Source organism: Cervus elaphus, chromosome 10, assembly GCF_910594005.1.
Source record: "Cervus elaphus chromosome 10, mCerEla1.1, whole genome shotgun sequence".
In the NCBI taxonomy this organism is placed as follows: Eukaryota; Metazoa; Chordata; class Mammalia; order Artiodactyla; family Cervidae; genus Cervus; species Cervus elaphus.
Window position 1 is genome coordinate 33,669,222 of NC_057824.1, and position 19,887 is coordinate 33,689,108.

The 19,887-nt window shown below is 37.4% G+C and overlaps 1 protein-coding gene across 1 annotated transcript in view; it reads left to right on the forward strand.

The window, feature by feature from the left end:
- LOC122702003 (phospholipid-transporting ATPase ABCA3-like) overlaps positions 1-19,887 on the forward strand; it is a 223,302-nt gene that overhangs the window by 88,407 nt on the left and 115,008 nt on the right. The window contains exons 13-14 of the mRNA XM_043915525.1: positions 17,088-17,243; positions 17,550-17,760. Coding sequence (XP_043771460.1) covers positions 17,088-17,243; positions 17,550-17,760 — 367 coding nt within the window. The remainder of the gene's footprint in view (positions 1-17,087; positions 17,244-17,549; positions 17,761-19,887) is intronic.

Here is a 19,887-nt window from a genome sequence, read left to right on the forward strand (position 1 = left end):
GCCATGAAATTAAAAGACGCTTACTCCTAGGAAGGAAAGTTATGACCAACCTCGATAGCATATTGAAAAGCAGAGACATTACTTTGCCAACAAAGGTCCATCTAGTCAAGGCTATGGTTTTTCCAGTGGTCATGTATGGATGTGAGAGTTGGACTGTGAAGAAGGTTGAGCGCTGAAAAATGGATGCTTTTGAACTGTGGTGTTGGAGAAGACTCTTGAGAGTCCCTTGGACTGCAAGGAGATCCAACCAGTCCATCCAAAAGGAGATCAATCCTCAGTGTTCACTGGAAGGACTGATGCTGAAGCTGAAACTCCAATACTTTGGCCACTTCATGCAAAGAGCTGACTCATTGGAAAAAGACCTTGATGCTGGGAGGAATTGAGGGCAGGAGGAGAAGAGGACAACAGAGGATGAGATGGCTGGATGGCATCACCGACTCGATGGACATGAGTTTGAGTAAACTCCAGGAGTTGGTGATGGACAGGGAGGCCTGGTGTGCTGCAATTCATAGGGTTGCAAAGAGTCAGACACAACTGAGCGACTGAACTGAACTGACTCTTTCATCTTTCAATTGCCTTTTGTGCATTTGTCAAAGGTCAAGTGGTCATACTTCTGTAGGTTTATATCTGAACTCTTTTCTGTCCCATTGATATGTGTATATCTCTTTATGAAAGAACTCAATATGGATAGTGCTATTCATCCAACTATATTCTTCTCCAAAAGCATTTTATCTATTAAGCTGTTTGGTCTTTCCTGAAAATCTTTTGTATTATATTTTATACATCTACAAAATTTTGCTGTGATTTTTATCAATATTACATTAAATCTACATATCACTTTGGAGAGAATTAACATTGTTATTATGCTGAGATTTCAAATACTTAAACACAGTATCTCTTTCCATTAAATGAGAGCTTTGATTTTTCCTAGTGTAGTATAATTGCATTACAATGTTATGTTAGATCTCATGGACAGAGGAGCCTGGCGGGCTACAGTCCATGGGTTTGCAAATAGTAGGACACAACATAGTGACTGAGCACATACAGATTCGATACCTATTTAAATGGGTGTGTGTGTGTGTGTTTCATTTCATGATTTGGAACTTTAAGGAATTTTTATTTCTAGTTGTTTATTAATTGTACATAGAAAAATGATTGATATTTGTGTGTTGACCTATTATCCTCTGACCCTGCTAAGCTCACTTGTTAGGTTTAGGAGTGTTTTGTAGATTCCTTGGTTTTATACATAGACAATCAGGTCATCAGAGAATATGGACGGTTTCTTTTATGAGTGCCAATCTGTATGCCCTTTATTTCTTTTTCTTAGCATGTTTCGCTGGTTAGGAAGAATATGATACCAGATATGATTATTGAGTATGGGCATTCTTGATTTGTTCCTGATCTCATAGGGAAAGCATTTGGTCTTTCTTCATTAAGATTTTTTACATATATAATCTTTATCACCTTGAAGAATTTGTTTCTATTTTGATTTTGTGGAGAGTTTTTATTGTTTGATCAGAGTTTCTTCCTGCATCTATTAATGAGTATGTAGTTTTTCTTCTTTTAGACTATTTTTACACATGGTGGATTGATTGATTTTCAAATATTGAGCCAGCCTTACATTCATTGGATAAATTTCACATGGTCATGCATTTTTAAATATATAATTCAATTGGATTGATAATATTTTGTTCAGAACTAAGTTTATGAGGGATGTTCACCTATAGTACCCTCTTTTTGATTTGCCTTTGTCTGTTTCGGTATCAGAGTAGTACTGACTTTGTAAAATGAGTTGAGAAGTGTTCCTTCCCCTTCTATTATATGGAAGAAATTATGTAGAATTTTTTATTTTTATTTAATTAAATAACTAATTTTAATTTATTTCTTCTTTAAATGTTAGGTAAAGTTTAGTAGTAAAATCATCTGAACCTGAAGATTTACTTTTTGATGTTTTAAACTATAGATACAATTTATTTAAGAACTAATTGGTGATCCAACAGTTACACTTTCGGGTGTATATCCAAAGGATACAAAATCAGGATGTTGAAGAGATACCTGCACTCTTATTCATGATAACCAAGATAGAAACAACCGAAATGTCCATCAGCAGATAAATGGATAGAGAAAATGTGATGTATCTACAGGTGGTGGTGGTTTAGTCACTAAGTCGTGTCCGACTCTTGCGATCCTATGGACTGTAGCCCGCCAGGCTCCTCTGTTCATGGGATTCTCCAGGCAAGAATACTGGAGTGGGTAACCATTTCCTTCTCCAGAGGATCTTCCTGACCCAGGAACTGAACCCGGGTCTCCTGCATTGCAGGCATATTCTTTATTGACTGAGCCATTAGGGAAGACAGCCTTTTAAAAAAAGAAAGTCCTGACATTTGTGACAACATAAATTAACCTAAAGGACATCATGCTAAGTAAAATAAGCTAGATACAGGATGACAAATACTGCATGATCTCACTTATATGTGGAATTTAAAGTTGTCAAACTCATAGGAGCAGAAAATAGAATGGTAATTACCAGAGGCTGGGGATGGAAGGGGCAGTGCAGAGATGTTGGTCAATTGATTGAACAAAGTATCAGTTAAGGACAAAGAATAATTTCTGGAGATCTCCAACCAGTCCATCCTAAAAGAGATCAGTCCTGGGTGTTCATTGGAAGGACTGATGCTGAAGCTGAAACTCCAATACTTTGGCCACCTTATGCGAAGAGCTGACTCATTGGAAAAGACTGTGATGCTGGGAGGGGTTGGGGGCAGGAGGAGAGGAGGACGACAGAGGATGAGATGGCTGGATGGCATCACCAACTCGATGGACATGAGTCTGAGTAAACTCCAGGAGTTGGTGATGGACAGGGAGGCCTGGCATGCTGCGATTCGTGGGGTCGCAAAGAGTCGGACGCTACTGAGCGACTGAACTGAACTGAATGCACAGCAATGAGATTATAGTTAACAATACTGTGTTGTATACTGAAATTTTCTAAGATATTTGATCTTAACTGTTTCTCACTACAGGGAGAAGAAAGGAAGAAAATGGAAATTATGTGAGGTGATGGATGTGTTATTAGCTTGATTGTGGTGATAATTTCTACATAGTATACATGTAAAATTATACACCTTAAATGCTTACAGATTTAACTTATCAATTGTATCTCCATAAAACTGGAAAAAAACAAATTAATTTACTTAATATTTACAGGACTATTCAGAGGTTATCTATTTCAAATTAGGCAAGCTATGGTACTTTGTGAGTTTTGAGAAATTGATGTATTTCTTCTAAATTGAAATCTTACGAACATTTGCAGGATTCCCTTGTTACCCTTTTAATGTCTCTCTTCTTCCTGATATTGACAGGTTATAATTGTCTTTTTTTCTGTAATTCTGACTAAAATTTTATTCCTTTTAACTTTTCAAAGAACCTGCTTTTATTTTACTTTTCTCTATTACATTTTGCTTTTTATTTCATTTATTAATGTTTATATGCTGATTATATTCACACTTCAACTTCATTTGGGGTTTTTACTCTTTTTTGGTTTTTTTTTTATGTCAGTGCATAGGTATTAATAATGGATTTGAGAGTAATTAAATGCTTAATAATGTAAACATTTATTGCTGTGATTTTTTTTTTCCTTCAAGCTCTCCTTTAGCTACATCCCACAAATTTTGATATGATTTGTTATATTTTCACTTACATTCAGTTCAAAATATTTTCTGTTTCTTGAGACTTCTTCTATGGCATAGATCATCTACATGCATATTCTTTAATATCAAATAATGAGAAGTTCTGTTTTCTTTCTGTTTTAGTTTCATTCTCTTCTGGTCAGAGATCATACTTTTTGTGGTTTCAAATGTTTTTAAATTGCTATATTTTTATGACCCAAGAAAAGATCTATCTTAGTGACTGTCATGTGTACTTGAGAAGAATGTTTTCTATTTGGTTGAAATTCCCTATAAACATAAATTAGATTCAGTAACTTAAGATTAACATTGGGTAACAATGGAAACAGTGACAGACTTCACTTACTTGGGCTCCAAAATCACTGCAGATGATGACTGCAGCCATGAAAATAAAAAAAGATCACTTCTTAGAAGAAAATTTTGACAAACTTAGAGAGCATATTAAAAAGCAAAGACATCACTTTGCCAACAAAGTTTCATGTGGTCAAAGCTATGGTTTTTCCAGTAGTCATGTATGAATATGAGAGTTGAACCATAAAGAAAGCTGAGCGCTAGAGAATTTATGCTTTCAAACTGTGGTGTTGGAGAAGACTCTTAAGAGTCCCTTGGGCTCCAGTTTCATCCATCTCATTAGGACTGATTCAAATGAATTCTTTTTAACGGCTGAGTAATATTCCATGGTGTATATGTACCCTATATGCAAAACGGAAAAAGAGACACAGAAATACAGAACAGACTTTTGAACTCTGTGGGAGAAGGTGAGGGTGGGATGTTTCGAAAGAACAGCATGTATATTATCTAGGGTGAAACAGATCACCAGCCCAGGTGGGATGCCTGAGACAAGTGCTCGGGCCTGGTGCACTGGGAAGACCCAGAGGAATCGGGTGGAGAGGGAGATGGGAGGGGGGATCGGGATGGGGAATACGTGTAAATCTATGGCTGATTCATATCAATGTATGACAAAACCCACTGAAATGTTGTGAAGTAATTAGCGTCCAACTAATCAATTAATTAATTAAAAATTAAAAAAAAAAGAGTCCCTTGGACTTCAAGGAGATCAAACCATTCAATCCTAAAGGAAACCAACCCTGAATATTCATTGGAAGGACTGAAGCTGAAGCTCCAATACTTTGGCCACCTGATGCAAAGAGTTGACTCATTGACAAAGACCCTGATGCTGGGAAAGATTGAAGGCTGGAGGAGAAGGGGAGGACAGAGGTTGATGGCATCAACCTCTGGTTGGATGGCATCACTGACTCAATGGACATTAGCAAGCTCTGAGAGATGGTGAAGGACAGGTAATCCTGGTGTGCTGCAGTCCATGGAGTCGCAAAGCATTGGACATGACCCAGTGACTGAACAGCAACAGACTTGAAATTGTTGTCTAGTTCTGCTGTATATTTGCTGATTTCCACTTAGTAGTTCTGTTATTGAGTGAGAAATGTTGAAATTTTCAACTATAGTTATATATTCCCTATTCATGTTTAAATTGGTCATTTTTGTTTTCTCTGATTTAAGTTCTGTTGTTAGGTATATGCACATTTAGGATTGTTAAGTCTTCTTTGTGAAATGATTCTTTGATAACATTGTTACAAAAATCCAAGCTCACTTTGCTTGCTGCACAGCCAGCCAATAAAATCAAAGATCAGGTGTTAAGACAACGAATACAACTTTACTTGGAAATCCAGATGACAGAGAAGGTAGCAGACTAATGTCCTAAAATAACCGTCTTGTCAGGGTCTGGATACCAGTTTCTTTTACAGAACAGAGAAAGAGAGGCGGTAAAAAAAGAAAAGTAAAAAGGCGATTTATCTTGAAAAATATGTGAGATGGGTTTGTCTCACTGTGAGCTGAACAAAGGCATTTTACCAGTCAGACAGAGGGGCAGGGTCCCCGAGGCAGCCCATTGTATATGATTGTAACAAAAACAACAAAAAACAAAGGTTAAATTCAAAGAAACAGATCCAGGATGGAGTCAGAATTGGCTCTTCCCTGTAAGAATGTAATGTCCCTCTTTTATTTCTGCTAATTTTTGCTTTGAAGTCAACGCTATCTGATATTGGGTCTTCCCAGGTGGCTCAGCAGTAAACCGTCCACCTGCAATAGAGGAGATTGGCTGCAAGGCAGTGCAGGAGATGCAGGTTGATCCCTGGGTCAGAAAGATCCCCTGGAGAAGGAAATGGCAACCCACTCCAGTATTCTTGCCTGGGAAATGCAATGGACAGGGGAGCTTGGCAGACTACAGTCCATGGGGTCACAAAAGAGTTGGACACGACTTACGACTAAGCAACAACAACTATCTGACATTAATATAACCATGCCAACTTTCATTTTAAATATTTATTTGGCTGCACTGGATCTTAGATGTGACACATGGGTTCTTTGATCTTCATTGTCCAATTGGGATCTTTTAGTTGTGGCATGCAAACTGTCAGTCACAGCATGCGGGATCAAGTTCCCTGGCCAGGGATTGACCCCAAACCACCTGCATTGTGGAGGGTAGTGTCTTACCCACTGCACCATCAGGGAAGTCCCTCACCTTTCTTTTGATTTCTGTTTGCATGGTATTTCTTCTTCAAATACTTCCCTTTAAACCTACTTATATAATTAAAATTAAAGTGAGTTTCTGCATTGTATAGCTAGGTCATGTTTTTTTAATACAATCTGCCAATCTCTACCTTTTCATTGATGCGTTTAGAGCATTTATTTTTTATGTTTGTATTTAAATCTGCCATTTTATTAATTGTTTCCTGTTTGTTCTCACTGCATTTTTCCCCCTGTTTCCCCTTTCCAGTCTTATTCTGGGTTATTTGAACATTTTTAATATTATAATTCAAATTGTCTATTGTTGTTTTTACTATATCTCTTTGTACATTTTTACTGGTTGCTCTAGGGACTTACAAAATATAGACTTAGTTTTCATAGTTATGTAGAAACAATATTCTCCAACTTTTATGTGGAATGTAGAAACCTTACCACCTTATAGGTATTTTATCCTCCTTCCTTTTTGCTATAGTTGTCATATATTACACCTACATATATTGAAAACATCATTAAACAGTGTTGTATTTTTTCCTTAAAACCATGTAGCATATTTAAAGAACCTTGAGAGAATAATAGTTTTTTTATTATTTACCATTTCTGTTGTATTTTTACCATTTATGATGTTCCAAGTTTTCAGTATCATTTCTTTCATGTTTGAAAAACACTCCTAATCAGTTGTTTTAGATCAGTACTGTTAGCTATGAATTCTCGTAGCCTTCCTTCACCTGAGAGTATCTTTAATTCACCACATTCCTAAAGCATATTTTTGTTTGACACAGAAATCTGGGTTGACAGTGCTTTTCCTTCAAGACTTAAAATGTTTCACTGCTTTCTGGACACCATGGTTTCTGATGAGTAATCTACAGTCATCTGAATTTTTTCCCTGTAGGTAATTAGGTTGTTCTCTGGGTTTTCTTTTTTTCTGGATGATCTCAATACTTAAAGAAGTATTGCTTTTACATTTTAAGAATTTGTTTGTGATTTGTCTGGCTTGGATTTCTTTTTATCTTTCTAGATGGGATTTGGTCAGCTTCTTCAATCTGTAGCCTTGTGTGTCTCATCAAACTTAGGAAGTTTTCAGTCATTATTTCTTCATGATACTTTTTTGTCTCCTTCTGGAACTTCAAAGACATGAACATTAGACATTTTGTTGTCCATCCCCAAAATCCTTTGGGCTTTATTTTTCTTATATCATTTATTCTGTCAGTTGTTCAGATTGAATAATGCCTATTGATCTGTCTTCAAGTTCACTAACTCTTTATTATATTTATTCTACTATTGAGTATATCTTCTTTATTTTGATGGCACTTTCTTTTTTAACATTTTATTAAGGTCAGCTACCTGCCAGGACCAGGACTACAAAGATTGTTATAACAATCTATTCCCTTAAGAAGTGGAAATGTAGAGAATAAAAGATATAAATGCATAATTAAAACACCAAGGAGTATTACTTAACAGCAGTTGAGATGTATGAACAGTGTGAAGTGTATGCCCAACAGAGTTTAGGGGAAATTAGAAAATATTTCCTGAAGAAGCAAAATCTTGAAGTATAGTTAATTTGTAATGTTGTGCTAGTTTCAGGTATGCAGCAAAGTAGTTTATAGGTTAATAAAAGATTGTGAATATAACTTCCTGTGCTATATAGTAGGTCCTTGTTTTTATTCTATTTTTTATACAATAGTGTGTACATGCTAATTGCAAACTTTTTATTTATCTCCCCCTCCACTATCCCCTTTTATAACTAGAAGTTTGTCTTCTATGTCTGTGAGTCTGTTTCTATTTTGTAAATAAGTTCATTCATATCTTACTTTTAGATTCCACATATAAGTGATATTGCTTATTTTTCTTTCTGTGGCTTACTTCACTTAATATGATAATCTCTATTATATCCATCCATGTTGTTGCAAATGGCATTATTTCATTCTTTTTGTGGCTAATATTTCATTGTGTATATATGCCACATCTTCATTTATCTGTCAGTGGACATGAAACTTGGGGTTCATGTATCTTTTCAAATTAGAGTTTTCTCTGAATATATGCCCAGCAGTGGGCTTGCAGGATTATATGGTAACTCTATTTTTAGTTTTGTAAGGAACCTCCATACTTTTTCCATAGTGAAGTGGAAGTCGCTCAGTCATGTCTGACTCTGCGACCCCATGGACTATACAGTCCATGGAATTCTCCAGGCCAGAATAGTGGAGTGGGTAGCCTTTCCCTTCTCCAGAGGATCTTCCCAACCCAGGGGTAGAACCCAGGTCTCCCGTATTGCAGGCGGATTCTTTACCAGCTGAACCACAAGGGAAGCTGCACCAATTTACATTCCCACCAGCAGTGTAGAAGTGTTCTTTTTCTCCACACATTCTCTATCATTTATTATTGGTAGACATTTTAATGATGGTTATCCTGATCTGCATGAGGTGATATCTCATTGTAGTTTTTATTTACATTCCTCTAATAATTAGTGACATAGAGCATCTTCTCATGTGGCTGTTAGCCATCTGTATATCTTCTTTGGAGAAATGTCTATTTAGATCTTCTGCTTATTTTTTGATTGGGTTTTTTCTTATTATTAAGGACATGAGGTGTTTTTATATTTTGTAAATTATTAATAATCTCTTGTCAGTAACAAAGTTTACTAATATTTATCCCCATCTGTATGTTGTCTTTTCTTTTTGTTGATGTTTTCCTTTGTTGAGTGAAAGCCTTTAAGTTTAATTGGGTCTGATTTGTTTATTTTTGTTTTTATTTCCATTACTCTAGGTAATGGATTCAAAAAAATATTGCTGTAATTTATGTCAAAGTGTGTTCTGCCTCTGTTTTCCTCTAGGAGTTTGACAGTATATGGTCTTGTGTTTGACAGTATATGGTCTTACATTTCAGTCTCCAATCCATTTTGAGTTTATCTTAGTATGTGGTGTTAGAGAGGGTTCTAATTTCATTCTTTTAAATGTACCTGTTCTGTATTCTCAACACCACTTATAGAAGAGACTCTTTTTCCATTTTGTATTCTTGCCTCCTTCATCATAGGTTAATTGATAATAAGTGTCTGGTTGGTTTCTGGGCTTTCTGTCCTGTTCCATTGATCTATGTGTCTGTTTTTGTACCAGTACCATAGTGGCTTAATTATTGTAGCTTTGTAGTATAGTCTCCTTTGAAGTCAAGGAGCATGATTTATCCAGCTTCACTCTTCTTTCTCAAGATTGTTTTGACTACTCAGGATCTTTTGTGTCTCCATACAAATTATGAATTTTTTTTTCTAGTTCTGTGAAAGATGAAAGATGTAGTTGGTAATTTGATAGGGCTGCCTTTGAATCTGTAGATTGCATTGGGTTGTATGGTCATTTTAACAACACTGATTCTTTCAATCCAAGAGCAAGATATATATTTTCATCTGTTTATGTCCTCTTAAGTTTCTTTCATCACCATCTTGTAGTTCCTGGAGTACGGGTCTTTTGCTTCATTAGATAGGTTTATTTCTAGGTTTTTTGTTTATTTGTTTTTTTTTTGATGTGATGATAAATGGGATGATCTCTATACTTTCTGTTTCTGATCTTTCACTGTTAATGTGTAGAAATGCAACAGGTATCTGTATATTAATTTTGTATCTGGCAACTTTAGCAAGTTCATTAATGAGCTCTAGTAGTTTTCTGGGAGTATCTTTAGAATTTTCTATGTATAGCATCATGTCATCTGCAAAGTGACAGTTTTACTTCTGTTCCAATTTGGATTGCTTTTATTTCTCTCTCTCCTTTGATTGCTGGAAGAGTGACCATCCTGTCTTGTTCCTGATCTTAGAGGAAATGCTTTCAACATTTTGCCACTGAATATGATGTTAGCTGTGGGTTTGTCATATATGTCCTTTATTGTGCTGAGTTATGTTCCCTCTATGGCCACTTTCTGAAGAGTTTTTATCATAAATGTATGTTGCATTTTATCAGAAGTTTTTCTGCATCTATTGAGGTGACCACATGGTTTTTTATACTTAAATTTGTTAATATAGTGTATCACATTGATGGACTAGTGGATATTGAAGAATCCTTGCATTCTTGGGATAAATCCCATTTGATCCTGGTGTATGATCCTTTTAATGTATTGTTGCATTCATTTTGCTAGTATTTTGTTGAATATTTTTGCATCTGTTTATCAGTGATACTGCCTTGTAATTTTTTGTGATATCTTCATCTGCTTTTGATACCAGATGGCTTCATAGAGGGGCTTCTCCAGTGGCTCAGTGATGAAGAATCCACCTGCAATGCAGGAGGCACAGGAGACACAGGTTCAATCCCCGAGTTGGGAAGATCCCCTGGAGAAGGGCATGGCAACCCACTCCGGTATTCTTGCCCGGAGAGTCCCTTGGACAGTAGAGCCTGGTGGGCTACAGTCCACAGGGTTGCAAATAGTCAGACATGACTGAAACAATTTAGCACATGCACAGCCTCATAAAATGAATTCAGAAGTGTTCCTTCCTCTGCAATTTTTTGGAATAGTTTCAGAAGGGTAGGTGCTAACTTTTCTCTAAATGTTTGGTACAAATCACTTGTGAAGAGATCTGGTCCTGGACTTTTGTTTATTAGGAGTTTTAAAATTATGGATTCAGTTCTGGTAGCTGGTCTGTTCATATTTTCTATTTATTCCTTGTTCAGTCTTGGGAGATTGTTCATTTCTAATAATTTATCCATTTCTTCTAGGCTGTCCATTTTATTGACATATAGTTGCTTGAACTAGTTTTTTTATGATCCTTTGTATCTTTATGGTATCTGTTGTAACTTCTCATTTTTCATTTCTGATTTTATTAATTTGGGCCCCCTCCCATTTTTTCTTGATAAGCCTGGCTAAAGGTTTATCAATTATGTTTATCTTTTCAAAGAACATGCCTTTAGTTTTGCTTATCTTTTCTATTTTTTTCTTAGACTCTATCTCATTTATATCTTCTCTGATCTTTATGAATTCTTTCCTTCAACAAACTTTGGGTTTTGTTCTCCTTTCTCTAGTTGCTTTAGGCATAAGTTTAAGTTGTTTACTTGAGATTTTTCTTGTTTCCCAAGGTAAGCCAAAAACTCCCCTCTTTAGAACTGCTTTTGCGGCATCCCATAGGGTATGGGGGCTTCACTGGTGGCTCAGACAGTAAAAAAACCTGCCTGTAATGCAGCAGACCTGGGTTCAGTCCCTGAGTCAGAAAGATCCCTTGGAGAAGGAATGGCTACCCACTGCAGTATTCTTGCCTGGAAAATCCCATGGACAGGGGAAACTGGCAGGCTAAAGTACAAGGGGTCACAAAGAGTTGGACACAACTGAGCAACTAACACACACACATAGGGTTTGGGTTGTCATGTTTTCACTGTCATTTGTCTCTAGGTATTTTTTATTTCCTGCTTAACCTTTTTAGTGATCCATTCGTTATTTACTAGCCTATTGGGTAGCCTCCAAGTATTTGTGGGGTTTTGCAGTTTTTCTCTTTTAGTTTATTTCTGGCCTCATATTTTCAGACAAGATGCTTGACATAATTTAAGTTTTCTTAAAATTTACCGAGGCTTGCTTTGTGGCTCATGTGATCTATCCTGGAGAATGTCCCACGTGTACTTAAAAAGAATGTGCATTCCACTGCTCTTGGATAGAATGCTCTGTAACTATCACTAAAGTCAATCTGATCTAATATGTCATTTAAGGCCTGTGATTCCTTGTTGATTTTCTATTTGGATGATCTGTTCATTAATGTAAATGAGGTGTTAAAGTCTCCCACTATAACAGGGCTGCCCTGGTGGCTCAGTTGATAAAGAATCCGCCTGCAATGTGGAACCCTGGATTTGATTCCTGGATTGGGAAGATCCCCTGGAGAAGGGAACAGCTATCCACTCCAGTATTCTGGCCTGGAGAATTCCATGGACAGAAGAATCTGGCAGGCTACAGTCCACAGGGTCTCAAAGAGTCAGACACGACTGAGTGACTTTCACTACTACTACAGATAACTGTGTTACTGTCAGTTTCTCTGTTTATATCTGTTAATATGTACCTTATGTGTTGCGATGCTATGTTAGATGCATATATATTTTAAATTCTCATATCTTTTTCTTGATCCTTTGATCATTATACAGTGTCCTTCTTGTTCTCTTGGGACAGTCTTTGTTTTAAAGTCTATTTGTCCAATATAAACATTGCTACTCCAGCTTTCTTTTGATTTCCATTTGTATGCAATACATTTTTCCATTCCCTCATTTTTTTCTTTTTAATTTAGATCAGGGTTATTTTTTTTTATCCCTTGTTGGTTTAAAATGGCTAATCAGGATAAAAATTATAAGTCTGTCTAGAGGTTTGGGTCTCCCTATTTATAAAGGTTAGAACTCAGTTATCCCCTCTACCCATCACCATACTGAAAGAACACCTGGGGGGGCCTAGGCCTACCACTCCTTCTCTACCCCATTTTTGGCATGTGTCCATCCCCTCACTTTCAGCCCATATGTGTCTCTAGATCTGAAGTGAGTTTCTTATTTCTGTTTCTTACGTGTCTCTAGATCTGAAGTGACTTTCCTGTTTTTGTATCTGTTAAGTCACTTATGTGTTTTGTTTGGAGCATTTAGTCTGTTCACATTTAAGCTAATTATTGCTATGTGTGTTCCTATTGCCATTTTGTTAATTGTTTTGAATTTGCTTTTCTTGTTCTTTTCTCCCCTTCTTTTGTTCTCTTCTCTTGTGATTTGATGACTATCTATAGTGTATGTTTGGATTCCTTTTACTCTTTTGTGTGTATATCTATTACTGATTTTTGTTCTGTTTTTACCATGAGGCTTTTGTATAGCAGTGTGTATATAGATGTGTGTATATATACAGACATCTTTTCTTGTGGCTCAGTTGGTAAATAATCCGCCTGCAATGTGGGAGACCTGGGTTCGATCCCTGGGTTGGGAAGATCCCCTGGAGAAGGGAAAGGCTACCCACTCCAGTATTCTGGCCTGGAGAATTCCATGGACTATAGCCCATGGGATCACAAAGACTCAGACACGGCTAAACCACTTTCACTTTCATTTCACTTCATATATATGTATATATGTGTGTGTGTGTGTGTGTATATATATATGTATGTATATATATATATATATACACTTGTTGTAGGTGTCTGCTCTCTTCATTTCAAGTGCATTTTAGATACCCTACATTTGTACTCTTGTCCCCTCATGATTACTGTTTTTGATAATCTGTTTTGTGTATCCCTTAACTGCTTATTGTGGATATAAATGATTTTACTACATTTGTCTTTTAGCCCCCCTGTTAGCTTTGTGTATGGATGACTTCCTACTTTTAGTGTATGTTTGCCTTTACCAGTGAGCTTTCCATTCATAATTTTCTTGTTTCTAGTTGTGGCCTCTTCTTTTCTGCCTAGAGAATATTCTTTAGTGTTTCTTGTAAAGTTGATTTAGTGGTGCTGAATTGTTTTAGCTTTTGCTTGTCTGTAAAGCATTTGATTTCACCATCAAATCTGAATGAGAGCCTTCCTGGGTAGAATATTCTAGATTGTATGTTTTTTACTTTGAGTATGTCAAGCCACTCCCTTCTAGCCTGCAGAGTTTATGCTAAAAAATCAGTTGATAGCTTTATGGGAGTTCCCTTGTATGTTATTTGTTTCTTTTCTCTTGTTGCTTTTAATATTCTCTCTTTATTTTCTGCTCTTGTCAGTTTGCTTACTATATGTCTTGGTGTGTTCCTCTGCAGGTTAAACCTGTATGGGACTCTCTGGTCTTTTGGAGTTGGGTGACTGTTTCCTTGCCCAGTTGGGCAACGTTTCAGCTATTACTTCTTCAGATATTTTCTCAGGGCCTTTGTCTCTCTCTTCTCCTTCTGGGACCCCTATAATATGAATATGATCACTCTTGATGTTGTCCCAGAGGTCTCTTAAACTGTCTTCATTTCTTTTCACTTTTTTTTCCTTTTTCTGTTCAGCCATAGTGATTTCCACTACTCTGTCTTCCAGCTCAGTTATCCATTCTTCCTCATTTAGTCTACTACTGATTCCTTCTAGTGTACTTTTCATTTCAATTATTGTATTCTTCAATTCTATTTCATTGTTCTTTATATTTTCTAGTTCTTTGTTTAAAAAAAACTGATTTCTCACTGTGTGCATACATTCTCCACCTGAGTTCTTGGAACATCTTTATAATCAATTAGCTGAACTCTTTCCCAAGTAGATTGCCTATATCCATGTCACTTAGTTTTTCTTCCAGGTTTTTGTATTGTTCCTAATCTGAAACATATTCCTCTTTCACCTAGTTTTGTCAAAATTGATATTTGTATGTTTATGTATGTGAAAGATTAGTTATGTTTCTCAACCTTGCTGGCCTTCTGTCCCAGCACTGCACTTTTCAAGGGCCAGGAGCCAGCTGTTCCAAGGGTAGTGCCTGGCCGGGATTCACAGATTCATTTTGTAGACTTCAAGACCATAATTTTCTTGCTTCTGATATCTGCCTCCTGGTAGGTGAGACTGGTCCAGAGGCTCGTGCAAACTTCCTGGTGGGAGGGGCTCTTGCCTGCCCACTGGTGGGTGGAGCTGAGTCTTGGCCCTCTGCTGGGCAGAGCTGTCCAAGTGCTTGTTTATAGTTGTCTGTATGCTTAGAGAATCTTTAGGCAGCCCATCTGCTGATGAATGGGAATATAGCCCCAACGACTTAGTTGTTTAGACTGAGGCATTTTAGCTGAGGCATTTTAGCACTGGAGCCTATTGACTTTTGGGTGGGGCCTGATCTTGGTGCTGATGACCCAAGCAAGATGTCAGCCTCCAAGAGAATTCATACAGAAGAATACTCTCCCCTATGTGTCCGTAACCAGTGTCTGTGTCCCCAGAGTGAGCCATGTCCAACCCCTGCTTCCCCAGGAGACCTTGCAAGGCTAGCAGGTAGTTGTGGCCCAAGCTCTTATGAAATTACAGCTTTTGTCCTTGTTCCTGGTGCATGTGAGTTTTTTGTATGCCCTTTGAGAGTAAAGTCTCTTTTCCCTCTATCCTGTGGAGCTCTTGCAGTCAAGGCCTGCCAGCCTTCCAAGTCAACTGCCCTGGGGGCTCCTCTTCCCTGTGCCAGATCCCCTGGCTGGGGGGCTTGACATGGGGTTCTGAACTCTCACTTCTGTGGAAGAACCTCTGTGGTACAATTTTCTCCAGCCTTTGGGTTGCTCACTGAGGGATATGGGGTTTGATTATATTGCAAGGCCATCCCTCATACCTGTCTCACTGTGTTTCCGTCTTTATGTCTTTAGTTGTAAAAGACCTTTTTTGGTAGGTTTCAGACTTTTCCACCAATGATTGTTCTGCAGATTGTTGTGATTTTGGTGTGCTCATGAGAGGAGGTGAGCTTGGGATCCTTCTATTTCACCATCTTAACCTACTTTAGGTTAAATTTGGAGCCAGAGTCCAGCAGCGGGGACCTCAGCAAAGACAGCAAAGCCAGGAAGCCATCACAGCATGACTGGCAGGCAGGTCAGCTCCCAGCTGCTCTCTCTGATGATACTTTCTATGTTAATCCCAACATCTGTGCCACCTAATCACTAATGTCTGTTGACTATATGAGTTGAGACTTTTGTGATTCTTTGTGTGCCTGTTAGTTTTTATTTTTATCCTTGATATTTTCAACAATGCTTCATGAGATTCTCCATCTTATTTATATCGTCTCTGTGGGTTGTGGGTCCAATGTCATGTGTAAAGTCTTCGCAGTACTATTCCAGTCTCTCTGTGTATATATTATCATATACACAGCTCACACCTGGTTAGGAATTTACTCATCAGCATGGTAAAGAACCTGCCTGCCAATGCAGGAGACATAAAGAGATGCAGGTTGAATCCCTAGGTCAGGAAGATTCTCTGGAGGAGGGCACAGCAACCAGAATTCTTGCCTGGAGAATCCCTTGGACAGACGAACGTGGCAGGCTACAATCCACAGTGTCACAAAGAGTCAAACGTGACTGAAGCGACTTAGACTTCACCTATGCACGTACTAATGAGATCCATATGTGCAAACAATGGGATAAACACAAGAGTTCATGAACAACTTTATGGTATCACTTTCTTGCTCCTCTCTGTTATTATCTCCCAAGCATTCTGGTTCCCCAGGATTCCAATTTCTAGTCCTCCTGCCAGAAATCACCCACTTTCGTGACTGAGCCACAACCAAGTGGCAGGAAGACAGAGTGGTAAAAAGCAAGTAAATTTGGTTATGTCTTTTCTGAAGCATGAATCAATTGAATTGAGAAGTTTCCCCTCCTCAGAGGAAAAACTAGGATTGCCTCTTCTACACTTTCTCAGAGCTTTAGGGGTTTTCTCTTTTCCACTCTTCAAGCCAAAACTGGAAAGTTTTTCCTTAATCTTATTCTGTCTGCTCTGCAGTGCTCAGATGAATGCTTTGGATTGCTTTTCAGTTCAGACTATGGGATACATAAGTGAAAACGGTAAACTCAACCAATTAAAATTCAATGGCACTTTAAATTATGGTGTTCTTCCTGTTCCAAATGCTGCTGTTTACCTTTTAGTAGTTTTACAGGTTTAATAATTGAGTTCAGTAGGAGATAAGGGGTGTGTGGGCTTACTTCATCATATCTGGAAGCTACAGATGTGTTTCTTTTTTCGCTCTGTTCATGAGCTTCAGGTGTGTCTATTAATTATGAAAAAACATTTTTTTTAAATTTAGGAACTCTAGACATAAAAGGAGGCAATGGGAAGAAGATACTATATAGCTAACGTCAGAACAGAGGTAGTATAAAATGTTTTAAAGATATAGTTACCAGAAACTTTATTTATCTGTATAGATATATAAGAAAACTTAAGATCTAAGAAATTTCTAAGGATAAGGCTAAATGCATAGTGTAAATTCTGACTCCTCTTTCTAGGTAAAAAGTATACATCAAAAGATGTCTCCTAATGAAATTAACCATATGCTGTCTGCTTTTGACATGCTAGAAAAGCGTGATACATTTTCAAAGTCTCTGAGTGGAGGAATGAAGCGCAAACTCTCCATCATTATAGCACTTTTAGGGGGCTCCAAGGTATTAAGGAAGAGAGAATGGAGGAGGGCAGGGAGAGGGGACACTAAAAATGGATTTCTGATAACCAGTCTAGAAAGCTGACAAAAACCTGAGAGTTGATATGAATCTTAAGGGAACATTGGCACTAATGATCAGAGGAAATTGGCAGTATTGGCTCAATTGTTTAGTTTGGGATTGCTTTTACTACTGTTTTTAGTCTAGATTCTCAGTCTTCACTTAAAAGTGTTCCCCTCAAATAGTAAATTATCAGACGTGTACTATAGCATCAATTTTCAGTGGTTATGAAACTGTTCTTCCGGCTTTTAGGTAGTGATACTTGATGAGCCATCGTCTGGAATGGACCCGGTCTCAAGGAGAGCCACTTGGGACGTCCTTCAGCAGTTTAAACGTGATCGCACAATCTTACTGACCACTCACTACATGGATGAAGCGGACATCCTGGGCGACCGAATTGCCATCATGGTCAAGGGGACCCTGCAGTGCTGTGGCTCTTCAATCTTCCTGAAAAAAACATACGGTCTCTCCCCCTTTGATTATTCTTAGGATATTGATTGCTTAAAAATATTTCTCTAATGAGATTTCAATGATATTTTTTTCTAAATACCAAAAACTTCAATGACTCCCTCTGTCTTATTAATTAGGTGGCAACTATTCTAGTTAGTTTTTAAGGCCCTTTACAATCTACATATTCCTTATACGTTCTTACTTTTTCCTCAAAGACATAGCTTTAGACTCAGGAAATGCTTTTATCAACCTATAAAGGCCATACTTATTTCTCCCATTTTGCATGTACTAACAGTTTTCTTTGTCTTTGGAATGCAATTGTGCGCTCAGATGTATTTATTTTATTGAGTGATTGATTGGCTCAGGGGAGAAACTAGAGCAATCAATTGTTTATGAGCCTAGTTTCTCCTTTGCCAAACCGATATCAAATCCCCAGTGTGACGAGATAACTCTGGATGTAGTGTAGAATGAAAGAATCATGTCAGTGTAATAATACAGTCCTTGACTTTGATAAAACTTTTTTAGGAGATAAAATTGATAATGAAGGCTAAAATTACAGTCCTAGGAATTCAAAATTGTAGGGTATAAATGTAAATGAAAGTAATTAGGGATGAATTCCTTCTTCATTTATTCACTATTTTAATTCATTTTAACTAACCTTAACTATTTCTTCTACACTGGTTATTATGGTATCCACTTTATGCAGCATATTTAATACTCAAAACAACAACTTCATTTTATAGAATAAAAAACTGTGGCCCAGATAAGTCATAGTTATATATCCATTTAGTTCAAAGTTTATGATCACATTATAGGTTTGAGTTCTATAGGGATTTCTATACCTAGGGCTTCCCTGGTGGCTCAGATGGTAAAGAATCTACCTGCCAAGCAGGACACCCAGGTTCAGTCCCTGGGTTGGGAAGATCCCCTGGAGAAGGAAATGGCAAATCCACTCCAGTATTCTTGCCTGGAGAATTCCATGGATAGAGGACCCTGGCAGGATACAGTTTATGGGGTCACAAAGAGACAGACACAGCTAAGCAAATAACACTAGGGACCTTTATCACAAATAGGGGGAGGGAAGCTATCTAATATTAGATTTATGCCATTTGAATTGGGGATGCCTGAGTTAAGATCCACATGATTTAAACAGTATGCTTTTGATAATTTATAATGCTTTCTAATAGCATTCACTAATTGTACTTATATTATTATTGTAAAATAATACATAGTATGTAACTAGATATTTTAAAGGTAGAATACTTTGAGACATTCAGGTCCCTTCTTATAATTAGTGAAGTGAAATGAAATGAGAGTCATTCAGTTGTGTCTGACTCTTTGCAACCCCGTGGACTATACAGTCCATGGAATTCTCCAAGCTAGAATACTGGAGTGGGTAACCTTTCCCTTCTCCAGGGGATCTTCCCAATCCAGGGATCAAACCCAGGTCTCCCACAGGTCTCCCGCATTGCAGGCGGATTCTTTACCAGCTGAGTCACAAGGGAAGCCCAAGAATACTGGAGTGGGTAGCCAATCCCTTCTCCAGCAGATCTTCCTGACCCAGGAATTGAACCAGGGAATCCTACATTGCAGGCAGATTCTTTACCAACTGAGCTACCAGGGAAGCCCCTTCTTATAGTTGCTAAGCCTTAAATAAACTTAAACTGAACTTACATTTTACTCAAAAGCCTAGAATTTGTGTTCAGTTCTTTGATAGAATAGGAAATTCCATCAAAAATCAGCATTCAGCTCTCACTAATTACCTTGCATCTCTTCAAAAGAAGACACTTTCTGTTGATTCAGGTCGTAAGAGGACAAGACAGTTGAGAAATTTATTGTGTCATGATTCCTGAGAAGTGAAAAATAATATTATTTATGTATTATTTTTGTAATAGTTTTGGTTTCTAAAGCTAGTAAATAATGGATAAGTCCCTTCATTCTCTGAGGTTGCCTCATTTGTAAAATGAAATAGTGTCTTTCCTACTAACAGCTAGATAAATAAGTCAGATTTCAGCTAAGAGATCTATGCTGAAAAGTGTTATTCTTTTTTAAAATCTTAATAAGAAATATAAATGCAAATACAATGACCATTTGAAATGCATACATTTATTTTTTTTATTCTAAATGCAACCTTTCATCT